Source organism: Didymella exigua (assembly GCF_010094145.1).
Source record: "Didymella exigua CBS 183.55 unplaced genomic scaffold M421scaffold_6, whole genome shotgun sequence".
Taxonomy (NCBI): Eukaryota; Fungi; Ascomycota; class Dothideomycetes; order Pleosporales; family Didymellaceae; genus Didymella; species Didymella exigua.
Genome location: NW_022984780.1, coordinates 844573 through 858401, shown reverse-complemented (window position 1 = coordinate 858401; position 13829 = coordinate 844573). Strand labels below are relative to the sequence as shown.

The 13829-nt window shown below is 59.2% G+C and overlaps 6 protein-coding genes across 6 annotated transcripts in view; 3 read left to right on the top strand and 3 right to left on the bottom strand.

Moving 5' to 3' along the window:
* Positions 1–619: 619 nt before the first annotated feature.
* M421DRAFT_57044 (release factor) lies at positions 620–1971 on the bottom strand (the record flags this gene model as incomplete). Its single annotated transcript, XM_033595461.1, has 3 exons — positions 620–1606; positions 1659–1834; positions 1884–1971. The coding sequence occupies 3 exons, from the start codon at positions 1969–1971 to the stop codon at positions 620–622; spliced, it is 1251 nt and encodes a 416-aa protein (XP_033451606.1).
* A 131-nt stretch (positions 1972–2102) lies between these two features.
* Positions 2103–4571, top strand: M421DRAFT_417997 (gamma-glutamyltranspeptidase). Its single transcript, XM_033591641.1, has 3 exons — positions 2103–2544; positions 2596–2964; positions 3013–4571. The coding sequence occupies exons 1-3, from the start codon at positions 2392–2394 to the stop codon at positions 4270–4272; spliced, it is 1782 nt and encodes a 593-aa protein (XP_033451605.1). The 5' UTR covers positions 2103–2391; the 3' UTR covers positions 4273–4571.
* Positions 4572–4828: 257 nt separating this feature from the next.
* M421DRAFT_345596 (uncharacterized protein) lies at positions 4829–5640 on the top strand. Its single transcript, XM_033589524.1, has one exon. The coding sequence runs from the start codon at positions 5134–5136 to the stop codon at positions 5545–5547; it is 414 nt and encodes a 137-aa protein (XP_033451604.1). The 5' UTR covers positions 4829–5133; the 3' UTR covers positions 5548–5640.
* Positions 5641–6061: 421 nt separating this feature from the next.
* Positions 6062–9428, bottom strand: M421DRAFT_99207 (intracellular protein transport protein; the record flags this gene model as incomplete). The annotated part of the gene is made up of 4 exons (XM_033598725.1): positions 6062–6151; positions 6208–6642; positions 6721–9048; positions 9102–9428. The coding sequence occupies 4 exons, from the start codon at positions 9426–9428 to the stop codon at positions 6062–6064; spliced, it is 3180 nt and encodes a 1059-aa protein (XP_033451603.1).
* A 561-nt stretch (positions 9429–9989) lies between these two features.
* Positions 9990–13318, top strand: M421DRAFT_99206 (5'-3' exoribonuclease 2; the record flags this gene model as incomplete). The annotated part of the gene is made up of 2 exons (XM_033598724.1): positions 9990–12478; positions 12529–13318. The coding sequence occupies 2 exons, from the start codon at positions 9990–9992 to the stop codon at positions 13316–13318; spliced, it is 3279 nt and encodes a 1092-aa protein (XP_033451602.1).
* Positions 13319–13477: 159 nt separating this feature from the next.
* M421DRAFT_56820 (HET-domain-containing protein) overlaps positions 13478–13829 on the bottom strand; it is a gene marked incomplete at both ends in the record, with an annotated part of 4619 nt that continues 4267 nt past the window's right edge. The window contains one exon of the mRNA XM_033595443.1: positions 13478–13815. Within this exon, the coding sequence (XP_033451601.1) occupies positions 13478–13815 (338 nt within the window). The remainder of the gene's footprint in view (positions 13816–13829) is intronic.

Genomic DNA, 13829 nt, shown 5'->3' with positions numbered 1-13829 from the left:
TTGAAAGCTGAATGCTTGTTTGAAAGAGGGGTTGGCCACGGGTTGTAATGGCCAATCAGTACAGTTCAGCTGGAACGGCCGCGATCTGCAACACGAACGGCAATATGTCTGCGATGACCAAAAGAAAACCTGGGGCGTATGCACTCGCTTATTGTATCGATTGGGCGCCGCCTTCAGTACTCAAGACTCACTGTTGCTCGTGGTGGACATTGACTAGAGACATGTGATGTTGGTATCTGCGTATAGCGAGGTCGTCGGAACAGTAAGAAATGTCGGCGCGCATATCGATCTGTTGGTATTTTGTTCACAACCTGCTGCTAGGTGGGCTCCTTGTGATCCAGCTGGTGGTATACTCATCGATACTAGGTTGTGCCTTGAAATATCAGCAGGGAAGCTCTACACTCCGCCAGAGCAAGGCACTAGAGCACTTGACACTGCTTCAGGTTCAGCTTCGACGGCGATATTCGGTAAGTCGAGGTATGAATGTGCCCCAGGACGGCTTCAGTCTCACTGCTTGCTCCTAGATTACAGCGCCTACGCAGTCCAGGCACAAAAGCGGCGTTGGTAAACTCGCACGGTCGCACGTGGCAGGAACGAATAGCAGCCGCTGTACAGCCGATCACTTGGTCTGGCCCTCTTCGGCGATCATACCCTTGACGTCTTGCTCCATGAGCCAGGTGCGCACGCTGTCCATGACCTTTTCCAGTGTCTGTCCGCCGGCCATCACATCGTCGAGATTGTTGACAGTAGTGCCGCTCCTGTGGTCTGTGACGCGTTGTTGCCCCCAGTTGTATGTTCGGACCTTGTCTCCTCGACCCATCTTTGCCACACCAATCACGCTTCGGCGCATCTCTACGATCTCGTCTTCGCGTTTCTCGCGCCGTGCTTGCGCAATGCGTGAGCGAAGCAGTGTCCAGGCTTTTTCCTTATTCTTCGACTGCGACCGTGAATCCTGCATTGCTACTACCGTCCCGGTCGGGATGTGGGTCAGGCGAACGGCTGACTCAGTCTTGTTGACATGCTGCCCGCCGGCTCCACTGGCCCTCATCACCTCCTGCTTGACCTCCTTGATGTCGATGTAGTAGTCGCTTTCAGGGTCATCGTAGTCCTCTTGAGCTGCCGAATTCTCTTGCAAGCTCGGCAGAACATGTACTGACGCGGCACTTGTGTGTGTCCTGCCCTTCGTCTCGGTGGCGGGCACACGCTGCACGCGGTGCACACCAGCTTCACATCTGAAGATGCCGTACGCGTTGTCACTGTCAACTTCGAAGATGGCTTCTGAAAGCGGTACGCCTGCCTCTGAATTGCCGTTGATGTTCTCGTATTTCAGCACGTTTGTGCGGAGGTTGTTGTGGTTGCAGAAGGCCTGATACATGCGGAATAAATCGCCAGCAAAGATGGCGGCTTCTGATCCGCCCGCTCCCGGCCGTATCTCGATCAGGCAGGGGAGATGTGCGAATGGGTGCACCGGCACGAGGGAGGTGATGAGGCTGGAGGAGGCATTGACGAGGTCGTTGCGAGTTTCGTCTAGGTCGTCTGCTGCTAGTTCGCGTAGTTCGGGGTCGGTCTTCGAGTCTTGTATCATCGCAGTGAGTTCTGTCACAGACTTTAGCCCATATCAGCGACCGCCAGCCAGACGCGGGAGCCATCTCACGTACCTCATTGGCCTTATCCCATTGCTCCAAGGCATTCACGATTGGGCCATACTCGCCCAGCTTCTTTGCCGATCTCGTGTCGAAGCCATCGGCGAGTGTCTCGCTGAGGGTCTTGTGCTCGACGGCGATGCTGCGAGCTCGAGAAAGCAGAGCGGGCGGTACCGATTCGGAAGCAACTGCTGCGCATGTCAGTGCAAACAATTTAAAGAGACACAATGGATTGCATACCTGTGGACTGCTGACGCAATTGCCTTCGTACCAATGGCCGTGCAATGCGCGCAAGGCAGCCGCGACAGACCCAAGCTACTGTAAGCATAGCTGGTGTTGAAGCGTGACGAAAAAGTGCAAATCCTGACGCGCTTTCCGAAAAACGCTGGCACGTGATGTTGCTCGTTGCGCGACGGGAAATCTGATCGCAACGCTCACATCACCTCACCACCTTCCTAATTCTGACTGTCAGCCTCTATCAACAGTGGGCGCACCAATGGAGCCACACCAAAACCTCCGAGGCAACATGGAACAACTGCGAGCGGACTGCCGATTTCGCTCTTCCCCGTCGGTGTGGCGTATCTCCGGGTATAGCCGTTGACCTCATATGAACCACACCCCGCATAGAGATACCCAGTCTCAAACACCACGTCTTTGAAGCGCTCGAGCAGCCGTTGTCAGGAGTGCAACAATCAAATAACACCGAGAACCTACAATCATTGCTGTCTTGAACGAGCATTGACCAGCCATGCCCAACGTCTACCCCCACCCCGAACCTCAGTTCATCCAGTTCCCCAGTCGGCGATCTGTCGTACACAGCACAAAGGGCATTGTGTCATGTACGCAGCCTCTTGCAACTGCTGCTGGTATTGATGTCCTGAGGAAAGGTGGTAACGCCGCGGTATGACGTAATACACTATCATTTTGATGTCAATGAGCTGATTGTAGTCAGGACGCTGCAGTAGCTGTGGCAGCAGCTATCAATGTCACCGAGCCTGGGTCCACCGGTATTGGTGGCGACATGTTCTGTCTCTACTACGATGCCAAGACCAAGAAAGTGTCTGCCATGAACGGATCTGGTCGTTCTGGCTCGAAGGTTACACTTGAGCAGATTAGAAAAGACCTCAATATCCCGGATGGAGAGAATGGCCAAATCCCCATGAACAGCGTCCATGCGGCTACGGTGCCCGGCGCAGCGGCAGGCTGGGTTGACTGTCACGAGCGCTTTGGCAGCGGTAAGCTGAGTCTCGAGGATATTCTCGCCCCAGCTATCGACCTCGCCGAGAACGGCTTTCCTGTTTCTGAACTGTCAGCTACATTTGTATGTATGCCGCCCAACTTCTGCATGTCAAGGCTGATATTGTGACAGTGGGCAGAGAGTGAGTCAGCACTCAGAAAAGCGTCACCAAATGGACATGAGATGCTAAAGAAAGACTCTTCGGCGAAGGACGGCTGTCGAGCGCCCAAGGCGGGCGAGATTATGAAGAACCCAACCATCGCCAACACGTTCAAGCTTCTTGCAAAGCGTGGCAAGAAAGGCTTCTACGAAGGTAAAGTCGCTGAGCAGCTCGTGAAGGTCGTATCTGACCTTGGCGGCTACATCACCCTGGACGACCTCAAGCACCACGCCGAGACTGGCTCCGAACATGTTGACCCCATTTCGCTGAAGTACACCGGGCAAGGTGTAGGCGAGTCGACAAACGGTGGCATTGAGCTCTGGGAGCATCCGCCAAATGGCCAAGGAATCGTTGCGCTAATGGCGTTGGGCATCATTCAAGAGCTAGAGAAAGAGGGCAAGATCTCGAAGTGGGGTGTCAAGGACCACAACACAACGCAGCACCTCCACGCTACAATCGACGCCCTTCGCATCGCCTTTGCAGACGCGCACTGGTTTGTCACGGATCCGAATGTCGTCAAGGTCCCGTCCGCGGAGCTCATCTCACAAGAGTACCTCGCAGAGCGCGCAAAGTTGTTCAACCCCAAGAAGGCCGCCGATGCCCCAGTACACGGCTCGCCCGCTCATATGCGCAGTGACACCGTCTACTTCTGCTGCACAGACAAGGATGGCAATGGAATTTCATTCATCAATAGCAACTACGGCGGCTTCGGCACAGCCATCATCCCCAAAGGCTGCGGTTTCACCCTGCAGAACCGCGGTGCTAATTTCAATCTCACCAAGGGCCACCCTAACGAGCTCGCACCGAGGAAGCGACCATACCACACTATCATCCCTGGTCTGACTACCTACAGCGACGGTAGCCTGCACTCGGTGTATGGTGTCATGGGTGGCTTCATGCAGCCACAAGGCCATGTTCAGGTCCTACTGAACCAGGAAGTCTTCAAGCTCAACCCGCAAGCCGCGCTCGACTCCCCACGTTTCTGCATCGGTGCGGGCATGCCCAGCGCCGACGGCAAGATGACGGATGCGACAGTTTACCTCGAGGAGGGCATCGACGCCAAGGTTGTTGAGGAATTGAAAGCGCTGGGACACAACGTGCAGCAGCTCAGTGGCTATGGCCGAGCCATGTTCGGTCGCGGCCAGATCATTCGGAGACACACAGATGATGGCCTGACTGTGTGGAGTGGTGGCAGCGATCTACGCGGTGATGGTGCTGCTGTGCCACTGTAGACATGTGTTGATTGCTGACAGGTTTTGAATACATAGAACATATTGGAAAGTAGACCCATTCAAGCTCTGGCTCACGTGACCCCTTGACAATATAAAACCCTACCAATATTTTGCAACGACTCTCCAACCACCGCTAAATGACTTTCAGTTCTCAAAAGCATCCCATTCGTCTTAACGGAGTGTCTTTCTTCCCCCAAAAGAACATCTCTGTACCAATGATGTGCGCCTCTTTTCTCTCCACCCCACTGCATAATCGAGAACCCTGCGTGATCTTGTCCGACAAAAGCTTCTTCTCATCCTCTATGGGCTCTTATCTGTCGCAATGCCTTCAGCTTGACTACCTATGAGCCCCAAACCAAAATCGACAAAGGAAATGGCCCTTTTGCTCCGCGCGGCCAGCAGTGGACCGCTGTTGAATCAAAATATCTGGATCAGTGTCACATGTTTCTCCGAATTGAAATCGCCGTACATCTCGAGCGGGGCTTGGGTGTGTTGGTTGCTCTCGGATTCCGTGGGGATCGGCATCTACCTCCTCTCCGTGAAAACTTTGTACTGCTAAGGGGGTGTGGTGCGCGCCGCCTTGCTGCTTTTCGAAAGACGAAGTGAAGAGATGATGGCTCCTGTCTTCGAAGTGTCTTTCGCTTTTCCGACTCTATGGCCGGGCGTATATGCTTTTCGGTTTGGAATGGCGTCGCGAGATACTACACTCTGCTAAAACTTCCGGACTGAGACGACAGCGTCACCGGACATGTTCTCAGCGGACGGGTACTACTCACCACCAAAGGAAAAACACGAGCGCCTCAGACCGTGGCTTTGGGTGAGGAAACCCAGGGTAGTATTAGAAGCGCAACACATCATCGCATGAGCACTTCGTTTCGACTTCCCCCTCACAATACACATCCCCAATTTCCACGCGACGAGAACAGCAGTAGAACCTCAGCCAAACCAACCAGCACAGCCCTTCCAAGTTCCAGAAATCGCCGCGGCACTAGATCCGCAGCAAACAAACCATCTCTGCAATCGCAGCAGCAGCTAAATTCTAGTCATGTAGACGAACTACCGCCACCGAGGACGCGCCTACGCAACATCAAACAATCCAAACCCAAACGTCCCCAAGCCGCCAACGAAGCGATATCTTCGCAACCAAAAGCCGAGCCCGTGAGGACACGGAGGCATTTCCCTGCTCATGCTGCACTTCCAGAACGGCGGAACGGAGAAGGGACGAACAACGCAACCTCCAGCGGCTGGCATCACGCGCGGATTCCACGACTTTGAAAGGCAGCGGTGCCGAGCCATGGAATCTAAATAGTGTCGAGAACAAGGCAACGAAGAGGAAAAATTGGCGTTTTAAGAGTCGATGCGGTGTCGGACGGGGCACGGAAAGCCTCGAGGGTTCGGACACTCGGTGTTGGTGTGCTGCAGCCAACGAAGGAAGGAAGAAAAACAAGGGTAAGGGTCGAGCATGACACCAAAACGGGTATTCAAACACGGCGTACATTCGCCCCTCACACCAAGCTCGACTAGCAACGGGCTTTGCACGCAGCAGATGTACCCGTACACTCGGGGTCAGGAACGAGGCAGCACGACTGGATGGGCAGAGGGTGCGAGAGTGAGTGGGGCGTGATAGACGTGTTTGATTCTCTTAACAGGGATAACGTGGAGCTGCGTCCGCCCGACGCCGCAGCGTGCGGGGTTCCTCAGTAAGATGCCGAACAATGTCGATCTCGAATCGCTAGACAGACGACCATGTGCATCTACCAGACGGCGCAGGGGCACGTGAGACAGCGGTCTACGCGTCCTCATCCTCGTCCTCGTCCTCATCGTCATCATCGTCATCCTCGGCCTCACTGACCTCCTCGCCCAGCTCACGGAGTCGATTCTAGCATACGTCAGCATCACCCTCTCACGCGCGCCCGAGGGCAGAAAAGCACATACCTTGTCCCTCGCCCTCTTCTCCTCGAGCTCCTGCAGCACCACGAAGAGATCGTCGAGCTCGGTCTGCTTCTCCTGCTCCGCGTCCGCAGCCGTCTTGAGCTTATCCTCGGCAGCCTTGACTTTATCCTGCAACTCCGCGATGAGCTTCTTGCTGACCTCGGCGGCCTTGTCGTTCTTCTTGTCGGCCTTGCTGGCCGGCTGTTTCGCCGCTGCTTCCGCTTTCTTGAGCTTCTCCTGCGCGTCTTTTGTCGCGGCTTCCGCTTTCGCGAGCTTCTGGCTGGCCTCGGTGGCTTTCCAGGTCTGGTCCTGCAGCTGTGTTTTGAGCGCGGTGATTTCCGAGGTGAGCTTGTCGAGTGCGGATTTGTGCGAGGTCGACTGCTTGGTAGATGCGTCGGCTGCGGCTTTGAGGTCGGATTTGAGGTTGTCAAGTTCGGTCTTGTGGGCGGATGTGAGCTTGTCTGTTCCGCTCTGGTGTGCGGCCTTTAGTTTGTCGAGGGCGCTCTGGTTTGCGGCCTCGTTTACTGCTTCCAGTTCGAGGATGTGTGCTTGGTGTTCCGACTTGAGCTTGTCGATTGTGGACTGCAATGATTGGTTCTCTTCTGTGAGGTGCTGGATCTGGGCATCGTGCTGCTGCGACTGCGCCTGTGCCGTGCGGAGCGCTTCGCTGACGGAGGAGAGCTCGCTGCGAACCTGCTGATGCGCCTTCTCGAGCTGCTGGATCTTCTCAAACGCATCCGAGCGGGCCTTCTCTGCCGACTCGAGGCGGCGCTGCAGGTCGGTCGACGACCTGTAGGCTTCGTGCAGCTTCTCGTCGTACTCCTGCTTCGTCCGTGACACGGCGAGCGTCGACTCTTTCGCTGCCTGCTGCAGCTTGTTGTTGAGAGCAGCGATCTGCAGATTGAACTTGTTCTCCGCCTCCAGCATGGCCTTCTTGTGGTCGCGGTCCCTGGCGTTGATCTCCGTGTCGAGGTCGTTGTGCAGCTTGTCGTTGATGCGCTTGAGCGTGTTGCGCTGCTCGTCGGCGGCTTGCTGTGTCTTGCGGTGGTCTGCGTGCTCCTGGTCCAGCTTTTGCTCGAGCGCCATCAGCTGGGCCTTGAGCTCCTGGATGCTGTGCTCCTTCCCGTCCATCTCACCCCGCAGTGCGTCGACTACGTCGCGGTCGACACCGTCGTGCGATTGGTGTTGCTCAATGTTCGGGTTGCGGTCGATGGCTCTGGTGAGGCGGCTGAAGTTGTCCTTGAGGAAATCCACGCATGTGTCGACGAAGAAGACGTCCGGCAGGCTTCCCTCGCCGCCCGCGCGCTGAGGCAGGACCTCGAAGTCGCGGATGAGAGGGTGGTTGCGCAGCTCGGTGATGGCAGCGAGGTACTTTTCGCGGCCAAGTTTGCCGGTGAGGGTATCCTGCAGCTGGCGACGTGGCACAGGCGAATCTCTGGTGGAGAACTCGTAGATGGTGCCCAGCAGGGCAGCGCAGAGGCCGCGGTTGATGGTCTGGTCGCTCCCAGGCCGCAGGACAGCTTGCACGAGGCTCTGCAGGCTGCTGGCCTCGGCGAGGAAGTCGTCGACAGCTGCAGCGTCTTCGAAGAGCCAGCCAAGCAGCAGCATCAGGTAGCCAATCGATATCCGCTCATCGTCGTCGAGCTGCAGACTTGCAATCAGGTTCGCGGTCAGGGTCTGTATGCACGTGACAACCTCCTCGCCGCTGTCTGCATCGCCCTCGCTGACCTGCATCAGTTTGTGCTTTGCCGGCAGGTTGTCGAAGATGAGGTCGAACATCAAGCTGGCTGCAAACCATATCCGGTAGGGGTCGCCGGCCGAGGCTTGCGAGCCTTGCATCAGGATTGTCAGGGCATTCTGCGTATCGTCTCCCTCCTCGTGGCCGCCGATGGCGCGGTTGAGGAAGTGGTCTCGGATGTGGGGGTGGTTGTGGAAGTAGGCCTTGATGACGTCAGCGCCGGCACTGCGCATGTCGAAGAGGTCGCTCGTGGCCGGCGTCAGGACGAGGTTCAGGAGGGCCTCGATGACGTAGACGGTTGCGACGCCGTTGGGAGTGGGTGCGCCGTTGGTGGCGGGGCGGGCGAAGGGGCGCACCTGCTCCTGGGCGAAGCCTTCCTGCATGCGGGGGTTGCCCCTGATGAGGTCGGCGCAGGTGCTGAGAGCCTCGACCCGGATCACAATGGCCGTGGCCGGGTCGAAGGCGATGCCCAACAGCTGTCGCACGAGGCCGTACTGCACAAAGGCGGCCTGGTTCTGCGGGGTCACGGCGCTGCCCTTGACCAGGAACATGCGCATGATGATCAGCAGGCCCCAGACGTTCTTGTCGCTCTGCGGGCTGACCCAGTCATCGTCGTCGTCGTCGGGCGGACCGCGCGGCTTGCTCGCCCTGTTCGCCTTGGCGCCGCCCGGCAGGAGGGCGACCAACTGGCGCGGGTACTCCATCTTCATAAAGTACATCTGATTAGACGGGTTGACGCGCACCAGGTTCGCCAGCAGCGACAGGCAGTCCTGCACGACGACGCCGCCCTGCGTCAGGCCGCCGTCGGCGTGCACCAGGGCGAAGAGCTTGGCGAAGACGTCCTCGAAGACGAAGACCTTCTGCAGCTCGGGGGCGTCGCGGGTCAGGTCGGCCAGCAGGGCGAGCGCCTCGGCGCGCACCATGTCGCGGGGGTCGTCGAGCATGGCGGCCAGGCGGCTCGTGCCCATCGGGGCCGTCTGGATGCATTCGCGGGTGCGGTCGGGGCGCGCATCGGCGCAGGCGCGCAGCAGCTGCAGCGGATACAGGCGGGAGTAGAGGTCGGGCGTGTCGAGCAGGTCGAGCAGCAGGGTCGCGTTGTCCTGGCGCTGTCATGGCTCACTCAGCTCGGGGCGGCGCAGGGCGACTGGATGGGACGCACCATGGTGAACTCGTCGGCCAGCCACATGTGGATCTCGTCGGCCGTCTCCGGGCTGTCAGGGTGCGGGTGGAAGAGGGCCAGCAGCGTCTCGAGCACCACCTTGAGCGTGTCGACATCGTCGGCGTCGTTGGCGAGCGACGCGATCAGGCCGCGCAGGGCGCCCGAGGCGACCGAGGCCGGGTAGTCTTTGGCGAAGCTGCGCAGGCCGAGCAGGGCGGCGCGGCGGTCCTCGAGCAGCGTCGCGCTGGCCAGGCGGCTGCTGAGCGTGCTGATGGTGTCGGCCGCCGTCTGCCGGGGCGGCGCGTTGGCCTCGAGCACGCGCAGCATCTTGGCGGGGGGGGGAGGGAATGGCGGCGACTCGCGGGCTATGGATGCATCGACGACGGACTTGGGACGACGAGCTGTCAACGCTGCTAGAGGAAATGCATGCAGAGGACACGCGTGGTGGCTTCCATGTTCCCCTCGCACCGAGCCTCCACGTAAATTCGGCGCTCGGACGACGAGCTGCGACAGCCCTGTCGGCAGAACTCCGGGTCCTCGTCTTCGCCGAAGAATCTCATTCATCTCACATTATCGAGTGCGCCTCCATCCTCTCACCACTCACACCCGTCGCGTCGCCCGGCAACAGGGCATAGGAACGACTGCGACTCCGTATTGGCGTGACTTCACATCCCACATTTCTCCTCTCCCGCGGTCGCTCCCGAGCAGCGTCCAGTCCACGTTTCGCCTCTCTCTTCAGCCTGCATTCATCGACGCAGCGTTTTCGTCTTCGTGTAGTGCACTGCAATACTGTAATAGGACTGTGATCCTCAGTATTCGCGCTTTCGCTCCCCCAGTGCCACGTTTCGCACCCACCAGGCCGCACGCCACCGCGCGCCCCCCGCCACTATGGGTGTTCCCGCCATGTTTCGCTGGCTCAGCCAGAAGTACCCCAAGATCGTGTCCACTGTGATAGAGGAGCAGGCGAAGAAGGTCGGCGACCATGTCGTCCCCGTCGACCGCACCACGCCCAACCCCAACGGCGAGGAGTTCGACAACCTGTACCTCGACATGAACGGCATCGTGCACCCGTGCTCGCACCCCGAAGACAAGCCTGCGCCCAAGACTGAGGCTGACATGATGGTGGCCATCTTCGAGTACACTGACCGCGTCGTCGGCATGGTGCGCCCGCGCAAGCTGCTCTACATGGCTGTTGACGGCGTCGCCCCGCGTGCAAAGATGAACCAGCAGCGCTCTCGCCGCTTCCGCGCCGCCAAAGAGGCCGCCGAGAAGGACGTAGAGCGCGCCGAGTTCGTCAAGATGCTCAACTCGCAAAAGGCCAGCCGTGGTGAGGACATCAACAGCATTGAGGAGGTCGTCGAGAAGACCTGGGACTCCAACGCCATCACCCCTGGCACCCCCTTCATGCATCTTCTCGCCGAGTCTCTGCAGTACTGGTGTGCCTACAAGTTCACGACCGACCCGTCGTGGAAGGACATGAAGGTCATCATCTCTGACGCCTCTGTGCCCGGTGAGGGCGAGCACAAGATCATGAACTTTGTCCGCTCCCAGCGCGCCATGCCCACTCATGACCCCAACACCTCGCACGTCATCTACGGCCTGGATGCCGATTTGATTATGTTGAGTCTTGCAACCCATGAACCTCGCTTCCGTGTACTCCGAGAAGACGTCTTCTTCGACTCCGGTAAGGACAAGGTTTGCACGCGCTGTGGCCGCAAGGGCCACATCCGCAACAACTGTGAGTTCCCAGACGACGGGAAGAAGCTCACCGAAGAGGAGGCTGCCGAAGAGTGGGCTTCGTCCGAGCACCAGCTCAAGCCTTATATCTGGCTACACACCGGCATTCTCCGCGAGTATCTTGCCGTCGAGATGGACACTCCCAAGAGGACCTTCAAGTACGACCTGGAGCGCGCCCTCGACGACTGGGTCTTCATGTGTTTCTTCGTCGGCAACGATTTCCTGCCCCACTTGCCCAGTCTGGAGATTCGTGATCAGGGCATCGATCTGCTCATCAGCATCTGGCGTGAGCTTGCTGCCGAGATGGACGACTACGTGACCAAGGACGGCTTCCCAGACATGCGCCGCGTGCAGCAGATCCTGACTGCCCTGGCTGGTAAGGAAGCTGACATCTTCAAGAAGCGCAAAGAGGTCTCGGATCGCCAGGCCGCCAAGCGCGCTCAGCGTGAGGCTGGCAACAACCGGGGCCGCGGCGGCCGTGGAGGTCGTGGAGGGCACGACAGCGGCGCGCCGCCCTTCAAGCGCGTCAAGGAAGACACCAGCACCTACATGAACTCTGGCGTGCTGTTCTTCGCCCCGCAGGATGCCCAGTCGAACGAAGTGCGCGACGCCCACAAGGACGTGCTCCACAACCGCGATCTCCAGACGAACAAGAGCGCCGCAGCCCGTCTCAAGGAGATGATGAAGACCAAGGCTGAAGGCACCGCTCCAACAGACGAGTCGACGCCTGCCTCTGAATCTGCTTCCGGCGCCGACACACCCGTCCACCTCGGCAAGCGCAAGGCGGACGAGGTCGAGGACGCGGACAACGGCACACCCGGGCGCAACACCCCCGTCGTGCCAGACGACCCGGTCCAGGCGCAGAAGAAGGACCCGGACGCACCCGCAGAGGACACCGTCATGCTCTGGGAGCCCGGCTACGAGGAGCGCTACTACCAGCAAAAGTTCCACGTCGCGCCAGATGACATCGCCTTCCGCAACAAGGTCGCTCGCCAGTACGCCGAGGGTCTCTGTTGGGTGCTGGCGTACTACATGCAAGGCTGCCCTTCGTGGACATGGTACTTCCCCCACCACTATGCTCCCTTCGCCGCCGATTTCGTCGGTCTCGAAGACATGAACCCACGCGAGCTGTTTGAGGAGGGCCAGCCTTTCCATCCCTACGAGCAGCTGATGGGTGTGTTGCCCGCCGCCTCCAACCACGCCATCCCCGAGCCCTTCCGCGTCCTCATGGAAGACCCCGAGTCGCCCATCTACGACTTCTACCCTGTCGACTTCCCCATCGACCTCAACGGCAAGAAGTTTGCCTGGCAGGGTGTCGCGGTCCTGCCCTTCATCGACGAGAAGCGTCTCCTCGACGCCATGGCGACAAAGTACCCCGAGCTGTCGCCCGATGAGAAAGCGCGCAACGAGTTCGGCAAAGAAACGCTCATGTTCTCGCAGCAAGGCCAGCTCTTCAACGACGCAAACACGGCGCTCTACCGCACCGCGCTCAAGAAATGGGTCATCGATCACGCAAAGTCCGGCGCCCTGCACGGCGAGATTGAGCCCCATGACCTCTTCGTGCCGGACTCCCAGCTCGTGCCCCCGTTTGACGCAGACGGCGCGACCGACTTTGAACTCGTCCAGGACGGCTCTATGAGGTGAGTCCCTTCACTCCACAATTTTCACAAAGAATACTAATACCGCATAGGGTCTACTACGAGATGCCCCCCTTGAGCGCCGCCAACGCACACAAATCCGTGCTCCTCAAGGGCGTCAAGCTCCCCATCCCCGCGCTCACAGAAGGCGACATCGCAGCCACAAAGCGCAACCAGGACCGCGGCGGCCGCGGCGGATACCGAGGACGTGGCGGGTACAACGACCGCGGTCGTGGCGGCCGCGGAGGGTACAACAACGACCGCAACGGCGGGTACAACAACGGCGGTCGTGGCGGCTACGGCGGCAACGGCGGCTACAATGACCGCAATAGCGCCGGTGGATACGCCGCGCCCGCCGGCCCGCCCGGCTTCCCAGCGCCCTTTGTCCCAGGCGCAAACGCATGGCCCCCGGCCCCGGCGAACGGCATCCCGCCTCCCCCGCCGGGCTGGGTCCCGCCCCCAGGCTTCGGCGCTCCGGGCGGGTTTGCCGCACAGGGCCAGCAAGCAGGCCGACCAGCGTGGATGGGGCAGCCGCAGCCGCGCGGCCCGCCGCCGTCTCACGCTGGCGGGAATGGCTACGGAGGCGCGAATCGCGATTCGTATGGCGGTGGTGGCGGTGGTGGCGGTGGTGGTGGTGGTAATGGAGGGGGCTACCAGGGCAGAGACGCGTACAATGGCGGTGCAGGTGCGAGGAGCGGCGGGTATCAGGGCGCCAACGCGTACGGGGATCGGCCGCGGAACGAGCGCAATGGGCGCGGCGGGAGGGGAGGGTACAGCGGCGGCGGCGGTGGGAATAGGTCGTATGGCGGCAACGATGGGCGGTGGAAGGAAGGCAGTGGTTAGGCGCCGCGCGCAGATCTGATCCGAGGGCAATTAGAAGCGCGCATGTCTTCTAAAGCACTTGCTCCTGCAGAGAATAGGGAAGTAATAGAAAGGAGGCAGGTTTAATTTATTTATGGTTGTACGAAGCAGCGCATCTATGTACTGCCCTCTCAGCTTTTCCTATGTTTTGAGCTCCTGATCGCTCACACCCTTGTCTGGCGCAGCTGGAGAGGAGACAACCTGAGACTGCTCTTGTAACGCAATCGCTTTGGTACGGTGTTGGCGACATCCACGGGTAGTTGGGTGATGATCTCCAAGGATAACACTGAGCCCATCGCATGCCCTATCGTACAGAGCAAGAGATTCCTCGTAGTCATATTGCTTCGCAAGCAGGTGAGCAAGGCAGTAAACGCTGGTCAGCGTGTCAGGATGCTCGCGCCCCAGCACCATCTCTCTTGTTGCCAGCGTCTGCCTATGCATCACTTCTGCCTCCTCGTACTTGCCCTGCCTGTCCAGCACTAGCGCCAAGTTG